The following is a 20281-nucleotide window of genomic DNA, read 5'->3' as shown; positions in this document are numbered from 1 at the left end:
ATGCGCGAAGCGGCCATGATAGTGTACGGCAAAGGGAGCTGCGCATGCGCGTTCGGCCATGATGGTGTACGGCAAAGAGAGCTGCGCATGAGCACTTGGCCATCATGGCGTACGGCAGAGGGAGCTGCGCATGCGCGTTCGGCCACGATGGCGTACGGCAAAGGGAGCTGCGCATGCGCAGCGCGCTGGCGATTCCTCCTGGTCTTTCCCTTTCCTTTTTTTTTCCTTTTTTTCCCTTTTTTTTCTTTTTTTTCCTTTTTTCTCCTCCCCTTCTGCCTGTAGCGCCTCCCCTTTTCCCCTTTCATTTTCCCTTCCGTCTCCCCCTTTCTTTCTCCCCTTTTCCCCGCCCTTTCCTCCCTTTTCTCTCCCGTATCCTTCTCCTCTTTTCTCTCTTTCTCCCCTTTCCCCTTTATTCCTCTCTCCTCTTTCCCCCTTCCCTTTCCTCCTCTTTCCCTCCACTCATTTCCTTTTCCCTTTCCCCCTTCTCCTTCCCCACTTTTCCCTGTTTTTATCCCAAAACTCCGGGAAAAGCAGAACCTGGGCACGGATTCGGGGCGTCAGGGAATTGAGGCGTCGGGAACCGCAAAACTTCCAAACCTTTTCCTTCCCTCCGCCCTGGCCTTTGCCCGCCTTTCCCAAGGCGGGGAAGGGAGTTGGGATTTCTTCTCCAAACACTCCGAGCTGAACATCCCCGGCTTGGCACAGAAGCGACAATTAGCGACAATTAGCGATAATTAGCGACAATTAGCGACAATTAGACAAGACCCGCCGCTCTCCCCTTTATTTCCCGTCTTCTTTCCCCTTTCCTTCCCCTTCTTTCTCCCTTCCCTTTCCTCTTTTCCCTTCCCTCTCCCCCTTTTTGTCCCTTTCCCTCCCCTTTCCCAGTTTTCTTTCTTTCTCCTCCTTTTTTCTCCCTTTCCTTGGCTGCCCCCGGATCCCTGGAAGTGCCCAAGGCCGGGTTGGACACCGGGGCTTGGAGCACCCTGGGACAGCGGAAGGAATCCCTGCCCACGGCAGCTCCCTGATGCCCTAATTAACCCCCAGATCCTTAATTAGCGCCTCATTAACCTCCCCGTTCCCCCCGTCCCCTTAACTCCCCCTTTCCCCCCCCTCACAATCTCCCGCGCCGGGCTCGCCCCGCGCTCGGACTACAACTCCCATCACCCCCCGCGCGCCGCGAAGCGCGGAAACCTCCCCGCGCCCTTCTCGCAAAGCACACTGGGAGTCGTAGTCTCACCGCGTTCTCTGGGAGCCGCGTTCTCTGATTGGCTGCAGAGGCGGAGGGGGCGGGTCCGACGCGGCGCCGCGCGCTGCTCGACCAATGGCCGTCCAGCGCCGTTGATTGACGCGGCGCCCGGCCAATGGGAGCGGAGCGCGGGCGGTTCGAAGGCGCGCGGCGGGAAGGCGGGAAGCGGCCATGGCGGAGGCGGCGCTGAGGTGAGGGAGCGGCGCCGCGGCTCTGAGGGGGCTCGGGGGGCTCCGGGCGGGGATTTGGGGCGGGGAGAGGGGGAACGAGACCCCCGGAAGGTGTAGGGGGGGTGGGGGCCGCGCAGTGGGGCGGGGACGGGGTTTGGGGGTCGGTTCGGTGAGGCCCTGAGGGGGCTGTGAGGGGGAGACTCCCCCCGAAGGTTTGGGAACCCCACAGAGAGTCCGACCTGAGGGCTTTGGGACACAGAGATGCCCTAAAGGGATTTGGGAACCCCACAGAATTCCCTCCTGAGGGCTTTGGGACACAGAGATCCCCCAAAGGGATTTGGGAACCCCACAGAATTCCCTCCTGAGGGCTTTGGGACACAGAGATGCCCTAAAGGGATTTGGGAACCCCACAGAATTCCCTCCTGAGGGCTTTGGGACACAGAGATCCCCCAAAGGGATTTGGGAACCCCACAGAATTCCCTCCTGAGGGCTTTGGGACACAGAGATCCCCAAAGGGATTTGGGAACCCCACAGAATTCCCTCCCTGAGGGCTTTGGGACACAGAGATCCCCTAAAGGGATTTGGGAACCCCACAGAATTCCCTCCCGAGGGATTTGAGACACAGAGATCCCCCAAAGGGATTTGGGAACCCCACAGAATTCCCTGAAAGCTTTGGGACACAGAGATCCCCCAAAGGGATTTGGGAACCCCACAGAATTCCCTCCTGAGGGCTTTGGGACACAGAGATCCCCCAAAGGGATTTGGGAACCCCACAGAATTCCCTCCTGAGGGCTTTGGGACACAGAGATCCCCCAAAGGGATTTGGGAACCCCACAGAATTCCCTCCTGAGGGCTTTGGGACACAGAGATCCCCTAAAGGGATTTGGGAACCCCACAGAATTCCCTCCTGAGGGCTTTGGGACACAGAGATCCCCCAAAGGGATTTGGGAACCCCACAGAATTCCCTCCTGAGGGCTTTGGGACACAGAGATCCCCCAAAGGGATTTGGGAACCCCACAGAATTCCCTGAGGGCTTTGGGACACAGAGATCCCCCAAAGGGATTTGGGAACCCCACAGAATTCCCTGAGGGCTTTGGGGCACAGAGATCCCCCAAAGGGATTTGGGAACCCCACAGAATTCCCTCCTGAGGGCTTTGGGACACAGAGATCCCCTAAAGGGATTTGGGAACCCCACAGAATTCCCTCTCCGAGGGCTTTGGGACACAGAGATCCCCCAAAGGGATTTGGGAACCCCACAGAATTCCCTGAGGGCTTTGGGGCACAGAGATCCCCCAAAGGGATTTGGGAACCCCACAGAATTCCCTCCTGAGGGCTTTGGGACACAGAGATCCCCCAAAGGGATTTGGGAACCCCACAGAATTCCCTCCTGAGGGCTTTGGGACACAGAGATCCCCCAAAGGGATTTGGGAACCCCACAGAATTCCCTGAGGGCTTTGGGACACAGAGATCCCCCAAAGGGATTTGGGAACCCCACAGAATTCCCTCCTGAGGGCTTTGGGACACAGAGATCCCCCAAAGGGATTTGGGAACCCCACAGAATTCCCTCCTGAGGACACGGGGATCCCCCCAAAAACATCTCCAAGGGCTCGAGGACCCCACAGAGAACCCCCCAAAAACACCCCAAAGGTTCGGGGACCCCCCCCAAAAAGACCCCAAAGGGTTTTGGGACCCCCAAAAAAGACCCCAAAGGGTTTTGGGACCACCCCTAAAAGACCCCAAAAGGTTTTGGGACCCCCCAGAGAGACCCCAAAGGGTTTTAGGACCACCCCAAAAAGACCCCAAAATTTTGGGGACCCCCTCAAAAAGACCCCAAAATTTTGGGGACCCCCGAAAAGACCCCAAAGGTTCGGGGACCCCCCAAAAAGACCCCAAAGGTTTGGGGACCCCCCAAAAAGACCCCAAAGGGTTTTGGGACCCCCCAAAAAGACCCCAAAGGTTCGGGGACCCCCCAAAAAGACCCCAAAGGGTTTTGGGGCCCCCCCAAAAGACCCCAAAGGGTTCAGGGACCCCCCAAAAAGACCCCAAAGAGTTTTGGGACCCCCCAGAGAGACCCCAAAAGGTTCGGGGACCCCCCAAAAAGACCCCAAAGTTTTGAGGACCCTCCCCCAAAAGATCCCAAAGGGTTTTGGGACCCCCCAAAAAGACCCCAAAGGTTCGGGGAACCCCCAAAAAGACCCCAAGGGGTTTTGGGACCCCTCCAAAAACACGCCAAAGTTTTGGGGACCCCCTAGAAGACCCCAAAAGGTTCAGGGACCCCCTCCAAAAAGACCCCAAAGGTTTGTGGCCCCTCCAAAAAGACCCCAAAGGGTTCTGGGACCCCCCAGAGAGACCCCAAAGTTTTGGGGACCCCCCAAAAAGACCCCAAAGGTTCGGGGATCCCCCCCAAAAGACCCCAAAGGGTTTGGGACACCCCCCAGAATGCCCCAAGGGGTTTTGGGACCCCCCAAAAAGACCCCAAAGTTTTGGGGACCCCCAAAAAGACCCCAAAGGGTTTTGGGACCCCCCCAAAAAAGACCCCAAAGGTTCGGGGATCCCCCCCAAAAGACCCCAAAGGGTTTGGGGACCCCCAGAGAGACCCCAAAGGTTCGGGGACCCCCTAAAAAAAAACCCCAAAAGTTTTGGGACCCCCCCAAAAAGACCCCAAACGGTTTGGGACCCCCCCAAAAAAAACCCCAAAGGGTTTGGGATCCCCAAAACGACCCCAGAGGGTTTTGGGACCCCCCCCCAAAAAGACCCCAAAGGGTTCGGGGACCCCCAAAAAGACCCCAAAGGGTTCGGGGACCCCCCAAAGAGACCCCAAAGGGTTTTGGGACCCCCCCAAAAACATCCCAAAGTTTTGGGGACCCCCTAGAAGACCCCAAAGGGTTTTGGGACCCCCTCCAAAAAGACCCCAAAGGTTCGGGGACCCCCCCAGAGAGACCCCAAAAATTCGGGGACCCCCCCAAAAAGACCCCAAAGGTTTTGGGACACCCCCCAAAATACCCCAAAGATTTGGGGACCCCCCAGAGAGACACCAAAGGGTTTTGGGACCCCCAAAAAGACCCCAAAGGGTTTTGGGACCCCCCCAAAAAGACCCCAAAGGTTTTGGGACCCCCCAAAAAGACCCCAAAGGTTCGGGGACCCCCCAGAGAGACCCCAAAGGGTTTTAGGACCCCAAAAAGACCCCAAAGGGTTCACGGACCCCCCAAAAAAGACCCCAAAGGGTTTTGGGACCCCCCAGAGAGACCCCAAAGGGTTTTAGGACCTCCCCAAAAAGACCCCAAAGGTTCGGGGACACCCCAAAAAGACCCCAAGGGGTTTTGGGACCCCCAGAGAGACCCCAAAGTTTTGGGGACCCCCCAAAAGACCCCAAAGGGTTTAGGACCCCCCCAAAAAGACCCCAAAGGTTCGGGGAACCCCCAAAAAGACCCCAAGGGGTTTTGGGACCCCCTGAAAAGACCCCAAAATTTTGGGGACCCCCTCAAAAAGACCCCAAAATTTTGAGGACCCCCTAAAAGACCCCAAAGGGTTCAGGGACCCCCTAAAAGACCCCAAAGGGTTTTGGAACCCCCCAAAAAGACCCCAAAATTTTGGGGACCCCCTAAAAGACCCCAAAAGGCTCGGGGACCCCCCCAAAAACACCTCAAAGGGTTTTGGGACGACCCCAAAAAGACCCCAAAGTTTTGGGGACCCCCCCAAAAAGACCCCAAAAGGTTCGGGGACCCCCAGAGAGACCCCAAAGTTTTGGGGACCACCCCAAAAAGACCCCAAAGGGTTTTGGGGACCCCCCAGAAAGACTCCAAAGGTTCGGGGACCCCCAAAAGAGACCCCAAAGTTTTGGGGACCCCCCAAAAACACCCCAAAGTTTTGGGGACCTCCAAAAAGACCCCAAAGAGTTTTGGGACACCCCCCAGAATACCCCAAGGGGTTTTGGGACCCCCCAAAAAGACCCCAAAGTTTTGGGGACCCCAAAAAGACCCCAAAGGGTTCAGGGACCCCCCGAAAAGACCCCAAAAGGTTCGGGGACCCCCAGAGAGACCCCAAAGGTTTTGGGACCCCCCAAAAAGACCCCAAGGGGTTTTGGGACCACCCCAAAAAGACCCCAAAGTTTTGGGGACCCCCCAGAAAGACCCCAAAGTTTTGGGGACCCCCAAAAAGACTCCAAAGGGTTCTGGGACCCCCAAAAAGACCCCAAATGGTTTTGGGACCCCCCCAAAAAGACCCCAAAGGGTTTTGGGACCCCCCCAAAAACATTCCAAAGTTTTGGGGACCCCCTAGAAGACCCCAAAGGTTTTGGGACCCCCCAGAGAGACCCCAAAGTTTTGGGGACCCCCAAAAAGACCCCAAAGGGTTTTGGGACCCCCCAAAAACACCCCAAAGGTTCGGGGAACCCCCAAAAAGACCCCAAGGGGAGTTGGGACCCCCCAAAAAGACCCCAAAATTTTGGGGACCCCCTAAAAGACCCCAAAGGGTTCTGGGACCCCCCCAGAGAGACCCCAAAGGGTTCTGGGACCCCCAAAAAGACCCCAAAGGGTTTTGGGACCCCCCCAAAAAGACCCCAAAGGTTTGGGGACCCCCCAAAAAGACCCCAAAGTTTTGAGGACCCCCAGAGAGACCCCAAAATTTTGGGGACCCCCAAAAAGACCCCAAAGGGTTTTGGGACCCTTCAAAAAGACCCCAAAAGTTCAGGGACCCCCTAAAAAAAACCCCAAAGAGTTTTGGGACCCCCCAAAAAGACCCCAAAGGGTTCAGGGACCCCCTAAAAGACTCCAAAGTTTTGGGGACCCCCAAAAAGACCCCAAATGGTTTTGGGACCACCCCAAAAAGACCCCAGAGGGTTTTGGGACTCCCCAAAAACAAACCCAAAGGGTTCTGGGACCCCCCCCAAAAAGACCCCAACTTTTTGGGGACCCCTGTAAAAGACCCCAAAGGCTTTTGGGACCCCCCAGAGAGACCCCAAAGGTTCAGGGACCCCCCGAAACCCCCTCAAACAGACCCCAACTTTTTGGGACCCCCCCAAAAAGACCCCAAAGGTTTTGGGGACCCCCTAAAAGACCCCAGAGGGTTTTAGGACCCCCCCAAAAAGACCCCAAAGAGTTTTGGGACACCCCCCAAAAACACCCCAAAGGTTCGGGGAACCCCCAAAAAGACCCCAAATGGTTTTGGGACCCCCCCAAAAACACCCCAAAATTTTGGGGACCCCCTAAAAGACCCTAAAGGGTTTTAGGGACCCCCCAAAAAGACCCCAAAAGTTCGGGGACCCCCAGGACCCTCCCCCCCCCCCCCCCCAGGGCTTTGGTGCCTCCCGGGCCCCCCCCCCCCCCCCCCCCCCCCGAGTGCATCCAATGGAACTGCCCGGGGTGGGGCTGGGTTAACGACCGCCGTTAATTAATTCCTGACAATTAAACACACGGGGCTTAATTGCCGGTTAATTAATGGCCGATTGGTTAATGAGCCCTGCTGAATCTAATGAGCCCGGCTGTTGATTAATTAACGGCGTTGCTGATTAATTAAGGGCGTTGCTGATTAATGAACTCCCAGCACTGAATGTAATGGCCCAAACTGCTGCCAATTAATTAACTGGCAGTGCTTAATTAATTAATTAATTAATGGCATTAAGCTTAATTAATTACCGAGTTGCTTCCGGTTGATTAGTGATGATAAGTTTAATATCCGAGCTATTGGTGATTGATTAAGGGGTTGGATTAAGTCTAATTAGCGGAGTATCCCTGATTAATTGATCACGTTAAGTGCGGCTGCGTGGGAATTGTGGGGTGGGAATTGTGGGGTGGGAATTGTGGGGTGGGATGGGATGGGATTGAATGGGATTGAAGGGGGTTCCTGGGAATTCCGGGGGTTCCTGGGAATTCCGGGGGTTTTCTGGGATTCAAAAGGCTGGAAAATGGGATTTTTGGGGAATGAAAAGGTTAAAACCTGGGAATTGTGGGATGGGAATTGTGGGATGGGAATGGGATGGGATGGGATTGAATGGGGTTTCTGGGAATTCTGGGGGTTCCTGGGAATTCCGGGGGTTTTCTGGGATTCAAAAGGCCGGAAAATGGGATTTTGGGGGAATGAAAAGGTTAAAACCTGGGAATTGTGGGGTGGGATGGGATGGGATGGGAGTTCTGGGATGGGATGGGATGGGAGGGATGGGATGGGATGGGATGGGATGGGATGGGATGGGAGTTCTGGGATGGGATGGGAATTCTGGGATGGGAGTTCTGGGGTGGAATGGGAATTGTGGGATGGGAGTTCTGGGGTGGAATGGGAATTGTGGGATGGGAATTGTGGGGTGGGATGGGAATTCTGGGGTGGGAATTCTGGGGTGGGGATGACGGGATGGGATGGGATTGAATGGGGTTTCTGGGAATTCCGGGGGTTTCTGGGATTCAAAAGGCCGGAAAATGGGATTTTTGGGGAAGGAAAAGGTTAAAACCTGGGAATTGTGGGGTGGGATGGGAATGGGAATTGTGGGATGGGAGTTCTGGGATTGGATGGGAGTTCTGGGATAGGAGGGGATGGGGTGGGAATTGTGGGATGGGAATTGTGGGATGGGAATTGTGGGGTGGGATGGGAGTTCTGGGATGGGAATTGTGGGATGGGATGGGAATTGTGGGGTGGGGATGACGGGATGGGATTGAATGGGGTTTCTGGGAATTCCGGGGGTTTCTGGGATTCAAAAGGCCGGAAAAAGGTTAAAACCTGGGAATTGTGGGATGGGATGGGAATGGGAATTGTGGGGTGAGATGGGATGGGATGGGAGGGGATGGGGTGGGATGGGATGGGAATTGTGGGATGGGAGTTCTGGGATTGGATGGGAGTTCTGGGATAGGAGGGGATGGGGTGGGAATTCTGGGGTGGGAATTGTGGGATGGGAATTGTGGGGTGGGATGGGAATTGTGGGATGGGAATTCTGGGGTGGGGATGACGGGATGGGATTGAATGGGGTTTCTGGGAATTCTGGGGGTTTCTGGGAATTCTGGGGATTTTCTGGGATTCAAAAGGCCGGAAAATGGGATTTTTGGGGAATGAAAAGGTTAAAACCTGGGAATTGTGGGGTGGGAGGGGATGGAATGGGAATTGTGGGGTGGGAATTCTGGGGTGGGAATTCTGGGATAGGAGGGGATAGGATGGGAATTCTGCGATGGGAATTGTGGGGTGGGATGGGAATTCTGGGATGGGAGGAGGGAATGGGATGGGATGGGAATTCTGGGATTGGATGGGAATGGGAATTGTGGGATGAGAATTCTGCAATGGGAATTGTGGGATGGGATGGGATTGAATGGGATTGAAGGGGGTTCCTGGGAATTCCGGGGGTTCCTGGGAATTCCGGGGGTTTTCTGGGATTCAAAAGGCTGGAAAATGGGATTTTTGGGGAATGAAAAGGTTAAAACCTGGGAATTGTGGGATGGGAATTGTGGGATGGGAATGGGATGGGATGGGATTGAATGGGGTTTCTGGGAATTCTGGGGGTTCCTGGGAATTCCGGGGGTTTTCTGGGATTCAAAAGGCCGGAAAATGGGATTTTGGGGGAATGAAAAGGTTAAAACCTGGGAATTGTGGGGTGGGATGGGATGGGATGGGAGTTCTGGGATGGGATGGGATGGGAGGGATGGGATGGGATGGGATGGGATGGGATGGGATGGGAGTTCTGGGATGGGATGGGAATTCTGGGATGGGAGTTCTGGGGTGGAATGGGAATTGTGGGATGGGAGTTCTGGGGTGGAATGGGAATTGTGGGATGGGAATTGTGGGGTGGGATGGGAATTCTGGGGTGGGAATTCTGGGGTGGGGATGACGGGATGGGATGGGATTGAATGGGGTTTCTGGGAATTCCGGGGGTTTCTGGGATTCAAAAGGCCGGAAAATGGGATTTTTGGGGAAGGAAAAGGTTAAAACCTGGGAATTGTGGGGTGGGATGGGAATGGGAATTGTGGGATGGGAGTTCTGGGATTGGATGGGAGTTCTGGGATAGGAGGGGATGGGGTGGGAATTGTGGGATGGGAATTGTGGGATGGGAATTGTGGGGTGGGATGGGAGTTCTGGGATGGGAATTGTGGGATGGGATGGGAATTGTGGGGTGGGGATGACGGGATGGGATTGAATGGGGTTTCTGGGAATTCCGGGGGTTTCTGGGATTCAAAAGGCCGGAAAAAGGTTAAAACCTGGGAATTGTGGGATGGGATGGGAATGGGAATTGTGGGGTGAGATGGGATGGGATGGGAGGGGATGGGGTGGGATGGGATGGGAATTGTGGGATGGGAGTTCTGGGATTGGATGGGAGTTCTGGGATAGGAGGGGATGGGGTGGGAATTCTGGGGTGGGAATTGTGGGATGGGAATTGTGGGGTGGGATGGGAATTGTGGGATGGGAATTCTGGGGTGGGGATGACGGGATGGGATTGAATGGGGTTTCTGGGAATTCTGGGGGTTTCTGGGAATTCTGGGGATTTTCTGGGATTCAAAAGGCCGGAAAATGGGATTTTTGGGGAATGAAAAGGTTAAAACCTGGGAATTGTGGGGTGGGAGGGGATGGAATGGGAATTGTGGGGTGGGAATTCTGGGGTGGGAATTCTGGGATAGGAGGGGATAGGATGGGAATTCTGCGATGGGAATTGTGGGGTGGGATGGGAATTCTGGGATGGGAGGAGGGAATGGGATGGGATGGGAATTCTGGGATTGGATGGGAATGGGAATTGTGGGATGAGAATTCTGCAATGGGAATTGTGGGATGGGATGGGATTGGATGGGATGGGATGGGAGTTTTGGGATAGAAGGGAATGGGATGGGATGGGAATTTTGGGATGGGAATTCTGGGATGGGAATTCTGGGATTGGATGGGATGGAAAAGGCAAAAAAAAAAAAAAAGGGATTTTTGTGATTTAAAGGCAAAAAACCTGGGAATTGTGGGATGGGAATGGGAATTGTGGGGTGGGATTGAATGGGAATTCCTGGGGTTTCTGGGATGTAAAAGGCCGGGAAAGGGGATTCCTGGGATTGAATGGGGAATCCCTGGAATTTCTGGGGTTAAAAAAGCTGGGAAATGGGATTGCTGGGATGGAGTGGGATTGCTGGGATGGAAACAACGGCATTCCTGGGATGTAAAAAGTTGGAAACCTGGGATTTCTGGGCTAAAATGAGGGGATTTCTGGGAATTCCAAGGCCAAAACCTGGGATTTCTGGGATGGAGTGGGATTGCTGGGATCAAACAGGCACAAACCCCGTGGGATGGACTGGGATTCCTGGGAATTCCTGGGATCCCTGGCATCAAAAAGGCCGGAAAATGGGATTTTTTGGGGTTCAAAAGGCTAAAACTGGGATTTCTGGGATGGAATGGGATTTCTGGGAATTCAAAGGCCAAAACCTGGGGTTTAGGCCTGGCTTGGCCCTGGCAGCTCCCTGCCGGCCGTTCCCGGCGTTCCCGACGTTTCCTCCCCCTTCTCTTCCCGATTTCCTCCCTTTCCCTGTGGAATTCGGGCTTTTCCCCTGGAATTCCACCCCAACCTCTGGGAAATGCGGAATTGCAGCAGCTCCGGAGGGGCCGCGGCCGAGGGAACCCCCCGGAAACGGAGCCGGGATCCCGATGGGTGAGTGCGGGGTGTTCCCAGGGATCCCGGCCGGAGCGTCCCGCAATCCTGATCCCAAATCCAGCCCTGGGTGCTCCCAGGGATTCCCTGGGAATTCCAGCGCAGCCGGGAATCCCTTCCCCAGATCCCAGCCCGAGCTCCCCTTTCCCAGGGAAATCCCTCCATTCCCGCCTCTCCCAGCCTGGCATTGGATCCAGCCCCATCCCGACTCCTCTGCGGGAAGGAATTCCGGCCTCCAGGCCCTTCCCTGGCAATCTCGGCACTCCAGGAAGGGTCTCCCTTCCCTTTCCCATCCCCGACTCCCAGAAAAACCCCTGGGCATGGATTCGCAGCCTCCTGGATCCCAGAATCCCGGGATGCTTTGCCTGGGATCCACGCAGCTTCAATCCCATCCCATTCCATGGGCAGGGACACTTCCCCCGATGATCCCAGGCTGCTCCAGCCTTTCCTTGGGCACTGCCAGGGATCCGGGCATTCCCTGGGAATTCCAGCCCAGCCGGGAATTCCTTCCCAAGATCCCAGCCCGAGCTCCCCTTTCCCACTGGGAAGCCATTCCCTGCCTCCTGCCCCTCCAGCCCAAATCCCAAATCCCAGCTCTCCTGGAGTCCCTTCAGCCTCCGGAAGCGGCTCCGAGGATTCCCTGGATCCTTGAATCCCTCGGAGCTGCATCCCACGGGATTTGTGTGCTGGGACCCCCAGCCTGGAGCCATCCCAGCAGCTCCATGGAATCCCAGAATCCCGGAATGCTTTGAGTGGGATCCACGGAGCTCCAATCCCATCCCATTCCAACCCCACAATGATCCCAGGCTGCTCCAGCCTTTCCTTGGGCACTGCCAGGGATCCGGGCATTCCCTGGGAATTCCAGCCCAGCCGGGAATTCCTTCCCAAGATCCCAGCCCAAGCTCCCCTTTCCCACTGGGAAGCCATTCCCTGCCTCCTGCCCCTCCAGCCCAAATCCCAAATCCCAGCTCTCCTGGAGCCCCTTTAGGCTCGGGAAGCGGCTCCGAGGATTCCCTGGCTCCCTCATTCCCGGATCCGCTCCCTCATTCCCGCTTTTCCCGCAGCTCCGGCTCCGAATTCCAGACCCCGGTGACCAAACGGCTCCGAGGCTTTCCCGGGATTCCGTCGCCGTCCCGGCAGCAGCCGCCGCTCTCTTCCCGGAGGCAGCGGGATCGCAGCGGGAACTGCTCCGGGCCGGGAGCCGAGGAGGGCGGGGCCCTTCCCGGGAAAGCGGCGCATCCCAGGAGATTGGACATCCCGGCCCTTCCCGGGAATTCCCAGCCGCTTTCCCAGAATTCCCAGCCGCATTCCCACGTCCCTGTGGCAGCTTTTTATGGGAAAAGGACCTACCTGGATCCTCTGGAGAGGAAACGGCTCCGGGAGCTGCTGGGAGCGGGCGGCGGCAGCGGGACCGGGAATATCCCGGGAAAACCCGGCGGGAATCCCGGCAGGAATGGCAGCAGGAATGGCAGCAGGAATCCCAGTGGGAATAGCAGGAATCTCAGCAGGAATCCCAGCAGGAATCCTGGTGGGAATGGCAGCAAGCCCAGTGGGAATAGCAGGAATCTCAGCAGGAATCCCGGCAGGAATCCCAGTGGGAATAGCAGGAATCTCAGCAGGAATCCCGGCAGGAATCCCAGTGGGAATAGCAGGAATCTCAGCAGGAATCCCGGCAGGAATCCCGGTGGGAATAGCAGGAATCCCGGCAGGAATCCCGGCGGGAAGCGCGGCTCCAAAGGCGCAGCCGATGCCGGGCGGATTCCCGAGGCCAAGGCCGGCGTTCCGGAGGGGAGGGGCGGCGGGAAGGTCGGGAAGGGCCGGAATTCCGAGCGGCCGGAGGCGGCGCCGCGGGTGCTGCTGAGCCGGGGGGCGCGGCCGGCGCTGAGGCTCCCGCTGGGATCGGCCTTCTTCAGCTCCGGGAGCCAATCCCGATCCCGGAAAAAGCCCGGAGAGCCCCGAGCGGCGGCGGGAAAGGCGCAGCCGGGAGAATCCAACGCCGTGGGAAAGGCGGAGGAGAGGCGGGAATCGGGAAGGATGGCGGAGGCTCGGGAGGAGGAGAAGGAAAACTGGGAAAGCGCCGTGGGAGAGGCTGCCCGGAGCGGGAACGGCGCCGGGAATGGCGGGAATGCCACCGGGAACAGTGCCAGGAATAGCGGGAACGGCGCCGGGAATGGCGCCAGGAATGGCGCTGGGAATGGCGCCGGGAATGGCGCCAGGAATAGCGGGAATGGCGCCGGGAATGGCACCGGGAATGGCACCGGGAATAGCGGGAACGGCGCCGGGAATGGCACCGGGAATGGCACCGGGAATGGCACCGGGAATGGCGCCGGGAATAGTGGGAACGGCGTTGGGAATGGCACCGGGACCAGCACCAGGAGCGGCGCCGGGAAGAGCGGGAACAGCACTGGGAATACCGGGAATGGTGCCGGGAACAGCGCCAGGAACGGCACCGGGGATTGCGAGGCCGGAGCAGCCGGAGGCGGGAATGGGGTGAGAAATCCTGGGAGAATCCGGGGGGAATCCAGGGGGGAATCCAGGAGGAATCCAGAGGAATCCCAAGGGGATCCAGGGGGAATCCAGGGGGTCCAGCAGGAATCCAGAGGGAAATCCAGGGGGGGATCTGGGGAAATCCAGGGGGGAATCCAGGGGAAGAACCAAGGGAATTTAGGGGAATCCAGGGGGGAATCCAGGAGGGGATCCAGAGGAATTCCAAGGGGATCCAGGGGGAGTCCAGGAAGAATCCAGAGGGAAATCTAGGAGGGGATCTGGGGGAATCCAGGGGGATCCAGTAGGGGAATCCAGGGGGGATCCAGGGAGGGATCCAGGGGTGTTCCCGAATCCCGGCCGTAGGAAGGGCTCGGGGCAATTCCTCGTCGGGAGCGCTGGGAGGGAATTTACCTCGGAATTCCGGGGGGTTCCTGGAGGATTCCCTGGGAATTCCAGTGGGATTCCTTTGGGATTCCTTTGGGGGCTCCTCTGGAATCTCCTGGGGGGGTTGATTCCTTTGGGAATTCTGGGGGGGGGCTTCCTTTGGGATTCCTTTGGGAATTCTGGGGGGTTCCTTTGGGATTCCTTTGGGAATTCTGGGAGGTTCCTTTGGGATTCCTTTGAGAACTCTGGGGGGTTCCTTTGGGATTCCTGTGGGGATTCCCGCACTTCCCAAGGCTCTCCGTGCCCCGAGCGATTCCCTGGGTTCCGGCTGAAGGGAGAATTCCCGCGGGATTTTTTTCCCAAGGAAAACCACCTGGGCCCCCTCCCGGCTCCTGGTTTTCCCTGGGAAGAGCTGGAGCGGGAATTCCGACCCCTCTTTTCCCTCTTCTTTTCCGAGTTGGGATCAAGGGAAGGAATTCCCGCTGGCTTTTGTGGGATCCAGCATTCCCGGAATTCTGCCCTTTCCTGGGTCCTGTTCCGGGTTTTCCCAAGGTTCTGCTTCTCAGGCCGGGAACTCCGGGATCAGATGGAGCAAAGGAATTCCCAAATTTCCAATACTTTGGGATTTCCCTGGGGAGTTGTGCCGGGAATTCCTTCCCGACCCCCCGTTCATTCCCAGCGGGAGCCGTTCCCGGTGTCTCGGCCCCCCAGAGCTTTCCCTGGATCCTTTCCCGGGAACGTTCCCGGATTGGATCCAGCCCCATCCCGACTCCTCTGCGGGAAGGAATTCCGGCCTCCAGGCCCTTCCCTGGCAATCTCGGCACTCCAGGAAGGGTCTCCCTTCCCTTTCCCATCCCCGACTCCCAGAAAAACCCCTGGGCATGGATTCGCAGCCTCCTGGATCCCAGAATCCCGGGATGCTTTGCCTGGGATCCACGCAGCTTCAATCCCATCCCATTCCCAGCCCGGCACCTCCCGGGCTGGAGCAGCCCCTGGAAAACCCCTGGGAAACCCCTGGGAGCCCCCCAATCCCGCCCTGGGTCCCACAGAATTCCAAGTTTTCCCTGAAATCCTCTCTCCGCCTGCAGGAATCCCCTGGAGCTCCCCCCTCTCCCAGCGCGGATTCCCGGGATTCCCTCGGCGTTCCCAGCGGGAAGAAGGCCCCGGGTGAGTCGGGAAAACCCCGGGAATCTCCTCCTTTCCCTGCTCTTCCCGGAATTTCCAGGCCCGGGGAGTTTTTTGGGACGAGGAGAAATCCCGGCCCCGGCGCTGGGAAGGACGGAGATCCGCGGGAAGCGGAATTCCCCGGATTTGGGGTCGGGGTTCCGCCTTCCCGGATTGCCGCGCCAACGCTCGGAATTCCCGCGCGTTTTCCAGGTTCTCCGGGCCCGGCCGAGCTCTATCCCATCTTCCTTCCCGGCAGGAGGAGGTCAGAGCCCCTTCCCGCCTTTCCCGGATCCCATTCCTGATCCCATTCCTGATCCCATTCCCACCTTTCCTGGATCCCATTCCTGATCCCAATCCCGTTCCCGCTTTTCCCAGATCCCATTCCTGATCCCCTTGCTGCCTTTTCCAGAGCCTCTTCCCACCTTTCCCAGATCCCATTCCTGATCCCATTCCAGCCTTTCCCAGATCCCATTCCTGATCCCATTCCCGCCCTCCCAGAGCCCCTTCCCACCTTTCCCAGATCCCATTCCTGATCCCATTCCTGATCCCATTCCAGCCTTTCCCAGATCCCATTCCTGATCCCATTCCTGCCTTTCATGGATCCCATTCCTGATCCCATTCCCGCCTTCCCGGAGTCCGTTCCCACCTTTCCTGGATCCCATTCCTGATCCCAATCCCGTTCCCGCTTTTCCCAGATCCCATTCCTGATCCCCTTGCCGCCTTTTCCAGAGCCTCTTCCCACCTTTCCCAGATCCCATTCCTGATCCCATTCCCGCCTTTTCCGGAGCTTCTTCCCACCTTTCCCAGATCCCATTCCTGATCCCATTCCCAATCCCGTTCCTGCTTTTCCCAGATCCCATTCCCGCCTTCCCGGAGTCCGTTCCCGCCTTTCCCAGATCCTGTTCCTGATCCCGTTCCCACCTTTTCCAGATCCTATTCCTGATCCCATTCCCGCCTTTCCCAGATCCCATTCCTGATCCCATTCCCAATCCCGTTCCCGTTTTTCCCAGATCCCATTCCAGATCCAATTCCCGCCTTCCCAGAGCCCCTTCCCGCTTTTCCCAGATCCCATTCCTGATCCCATTCCTGCCTTTCCCAGATCCCATTCCTGATCCCCTTCTCACCTTTCTGAGATCCTATTCCCAATCCCATTCCCACCTTTCCCAGACCCCATTCCTGCCTTCCCAGAGCCCATTCCTGGAGCCCATTCCTGGATCCCATTCCTGCCTTTCCCAGATCCCATTCCCGATCCCATTCCCAGATCTCCTTCCCGGAGTCCCTTCCCAATCCCATTCCCGCCTTTCCTGGATCCTATTCCTGGTTCCCCTTCCCACTTTCCCAGGTCCCATTCCTGATCCCATTCCTGCCTTCCCAGATCCCATTCCCACTTTCCTGGAGCCCGTTCCCACCTTTCCCAGATCCCATTCCCAATCCCATTCCCACCTTCCTGATCCCACTCCCGATCCCATTCCCAGGTCCCATTCCTGGAGCCCATTCCCACCTTTCCCAGATCCCATTCTCGATCCCCTTCCCGCCTTTCCCAGATCCCGTTCCCGATCCCATTCCCACTTTTCCAGAGGGGCCCAGGGAGCTGCTGATCCCGGGAATCCGGGATGGGAATGTCCCAGGGAATCCCGGGATGCTTCGGGCGGGGCCGGAGCCCCGATCCCAGGGCCGGGAATTCCCCATCCCTGCCCCCGGCTGCTGCTCCCTTTGCTGCTGGAATTCCCAGATCCCGGAATTCCGACGGCTCCGATCCCTTCCGATTCCATCCCCTCGTGGCTTTTCCTGGAGTTTTCCCTCGGGATTTCCCGGGAATTCCCTGTCCTGGGAACGCGCTGATCTCCTGCCTGCATTCCCGGCTTTTTGCTGGGGTTTTCCCGGGGTTTTTCCCACTTTTTCCTGAATTTTCCCTGCTTTTTTTCCCGGATTTTCTCACTTTTTCCCGGCTTTCCCCGCCGTTCCCGTGTTCCCCAGGCCTCTGGAGGAGCTCCCGGCTCCGTTTGGGATCGGCCCCTCCTGTGGAAAAGGCGCTGCCAGGAAATCCCGGGAAGCGCCGGAGCTGCCCCGGGATCAGCTGATCATTGTGAGCTTCCCGCCGGGAACTGGGGATGGGGGAAATCTGGGAATCCTCTGGGACAACCCTGGGAGAACCCAAGGGATTGCTGGGACAGGATGGGGAGAGCGGGAATTCTGGGAATTGGGAATTCTGGGGGCGGGAATGGGGAATTCTGGGGGCGGGAATTGGGAATTCTGGGGGTGGGAATCGGGAATTCTGGGAGCGGGCAGCGGGAATTCCCGGCAGGATCCCATCCCTGTTTCCCAGCCCCTTTCCCGGGAATGCCGATCCCGGGCCCATCCCATTCCTGCTTTTCCAGGAATTCCCGGCAGTGCCGGGAGCTCCTTCCCAGCCCCGTTCCCGAGGAATCATCCCTGGGGTCATCCCTGGAATTTTGGGATCATCCCTGGGGTCATTCCTGGAATTCTGGGATCATTCCTGGGGTCATCCCTGGAATTTTGGGATCATCCCTGGGGTCATTCCCGGCCGATCCCAGACCTCAGATCCGATGGGAGGGAGAAATTCCCGAAATCCCTTCCCACGCTCCCATCCCTAAATCCCGAAATCCCTTCCCCGAGCGCCACATTCCAAGCCCTGAATTCCTGGAATGTGGAGCCATTCCCGGCGCTCCAAGCCCTTCCCGAAATCCCCGCCTCGTTCCCATCCCGGAATCCCGTCCCGACATCCCAAATCCCCAGGCTCCCATCCCTAAATCCCACATTCCCGTCCCTTTTTCCAGAGCCCTTTATCCAGAGCCCTTTTCCCGCCTTTCCCTCATCCTTCCCTCCCCATTCCCACCGGGATCCCCCCTTGGATCATTCCCAAACCTCTCCCGGTCCCACCCCTGTTCCCAGTTCCATTCTTGAGCCGTTCCCGGTCCTGGGTCCGTTCCCGTCCCATTCCCAGTTCTGTTCCTGATTCCATTCCCGGTCCTGGGTCCGTTCCCGTCCCATTCCCGCTTCCGTTCCCAATTCCGTTCCTGATTCCATTCCCAGTCCCATTCCCGGTTCCATTCCCGATTCCCAGTTCCATTCTTGATTCCATTGCAGTTCCCATTCCCGTTCCATTCCCAGTCCCATTCCTGATTCCATTCCCAGTTCCCATTCCCAATTCCATTCCAGTTTCATTCCTGTTCCATTCCCAGTCCCATTCCTGATTGCATTCCCAGTCCTATTCCCAGTTCCATTCCCAGTTCCATTCCTGATTCCATTCCCAGTTCCCGTTCCCAGTTCCCGTTCCCAGTTCCCGTTCCCAGTTCCGTTCCTGATTCCATTCCCATTCCATTCCCAGTCCTGGGTCCGTTCCCGCTCCCATTCCCGTTTCCATCCCCGTTCCCATTCCCGGTTCCATCCCCGCTCCCATTCCCAAGCCGTTCCCGGTTCCATTCCCTGTTCCCTTCCTGTTCCATTCCCAGTTCCGTTCCTGGTCCAGGGTCTGTTCCCAGTTCCATTCCCGTCCCATTCCCGCTTCTGTTCCCGGTTCCGTTCCTGATTCCATTCCTGGTCCTGGGTCCATCCCTGTCCGTTCCCGATTCCATTCCCATCCGATTTCCAGTTCCGTTCTCATTCCCGGTTCCATTCCTGGTCCTGGGTCCATTCCCATCCCATTCCCAGTTCCATTCCCATTCCTGTTCCCATTCCCAGTTCCCATTCCCCACCCCATTCCCATTTCCCAGTTCCCATTTCCCAGTTCCCATTCCCAGTTCCCATTCCCAGTTCCCATTCCCAGTTCCCATCCCCAGTTCCCGTCCCCAGCTCCCATTCCCCATTCCCCGTTTCAGTCCTCAGTTCCCATTCCCAGCTCCCATTCCCATTCCCAGCTTCCATTCCCAGTTCCCAGGTTCCCATTCCCAGGTTCCCATTCCCAGTTCCCAGTTCCCATTCCCAGGTTCCCATTCCCATCCCCAGCTCCCATTCCCAGTTCCCAGTTCCCATTCCCAGTTCTCGTCCCCAGCTCCCATTCCCATTCCCAGGTTCCCAGTTCCCAGGTTCCCATTCCCAGGTTCCCATTCCCAGTTCCCAGCTCCCATTCCCAGCTCCCATTCCTGTTCCCCATTCCCAGTTCCCAGTTCCCATTCCCAGGTTCCCATTCCCATTCCCGGTTCCCATTCCCAGTTCCCATTCCCAGTCCCCATTCCCATTCCCCATTCCCCATTCCCAGTTCCCAATTCCCATTCCCAGTTCTCGTCCCCAGCTCCCATTCCCAGGTTCCCAGTTCCCAGGTTCCCATTCCCAGGTTCCCATTCCCAGTTCCCATTCCTGTTCCCCATTCCCAGTTCCCAGTTCCCATTCCCAGGTTCCCATTCCCATTCCTGGCTCCCCTTCCCCGTTCCCAGTCCCCATTCCCCATTCCCAGGTTCCCATTCCCAGTTCCCATTCCCAGTTCCCAGTTCCCATTCCCAGGTTCCCATTCCCATCCCCAGCTCCCATTCCCAGTTCCCAGCTCCCATTCCCATTCCCAGGTTCCCAGTTCCCAGGTTCCCATTCCCAGGTTCCCAGTTCCCAGGTTCCCATTCCCAGGTTCCCATTCCCAGTTCCCAGCTCCCATTCCCAGCTCCCATTCCTGTTCCCCATTCCCAGTTCCCATTCCCAGGTTCCCATTCCCATTCCCGGTTCCCATTCCCAGTTCCCATTCCCAGTCCCCATTCCCATTCTCCATTCCCCATTCCCCATTCCCCATTCCCAGTTCCCAATTCCCATTCCCAGTTCTCATCCCCAGCTCCCATTCCCAGGTTCCCAGTTCCCAGGTTCCCATTCCCAGGTTCCCATTCCCAGTTCCCATTCCTGTTCCCCATTCCCAGTTCCCAGTTCCCATTCCCAGGTTCCCATTCCCATTCCTGGCTCCCCTTCCCCGTTCCCAGTCCCCATTCCCCATTCCCAGGTTCCCATTCCCAGTCCCCATTCCCATTCCCCATCCCCATTCCCAGTTCCCATTCCCATTCCCCATTCCCAGTCCCCATTCCCCATTCCCATTCCCAGTCCCCATTCCCCATTCCCAGTTCCCGTTCCCGTTCCCGCAGGACGCGGGCCAGCGGCGCCTGGGGGCGGAGCAGTGCGGATCCTGCGGGATGCTCTACGCTCCCGCAATTCCCGAGGATCGGCTCCAGCACCTCCGGCACCACCGGAGGCTCCACGAGGCGCTGCGGTATCCGGTGAGCCGGGAACGCCGGGAATGGCGGG

The 20281-nt window shown here is 57.5% G+C and overlaps 1 protein-coding gene across 2 annotated transcripts in view; it reads left to right on the top strand.

The window, feature by feature from the left end:
* Nucleotides 1-310: 310 nt before the first annotated feature.
* The window catches only part of ESCO2 (establishment of sister chromatid cohesion N-acetyltransferase 2), a 40125-nt gene continuing 20154 nt past the window's right edge, over nucleotides 311-20281 (top strand). For both annotated transcript variants that reach the window (XR_011150072.1, XM_069011891.1), the window contains exons 1-7: nucleotides 311-1437; nucleotides 10946-11005; nucleotides 12070-13495; nucleotides 14965-15043; nucleotides 15254-15305; nucleotides 17021-17129; nucleotides 20122-20253. Coding sequence is in view for 1 of the 2 variants with exons in the window: in XM_069011891.1 (XP_068867992.1) it covers nucleotides 1418-1437; nucleotides 10946-11005; nucleotides 12070-13495; nucleotides 14965-15043; nucleotides 15254-15305; nucleotides 17021-17129; nucleotides 20122-20253 (1878 nt within the window). In the remaining variant the exon portion in view is untranslated. The remainder of the gene's footprint in view (nucleotides 1438-10945; nucleotides 11006-12069; nucleotides 13496-14964; nucleotides 15044-15253; nucleotides 15306-17020; nucleotides 17130-20121; nucleotides 20254-20281) is intronic.

The sequence above is a fragment of the Aphelocoma coerulescens genome, chromosome 3 (genome assembly GCF_041296385.1).
Source record: "Aphelocoma coerulescens isolate FSJ_1873_10779 chromosome 3, UR_Acoe_1.0, whole genome shotgun sequence".
NCBI lineage: Eukaryota > Metazoa > Chordata > Aves > Passeriformes > Corvidae > Aphelocoma > Aphelocoma coerulescens.
Note: the sequence above shows the minus strand (reverse complement) of the source record. Positions and strands in the feature narration are given on the sequence as shown.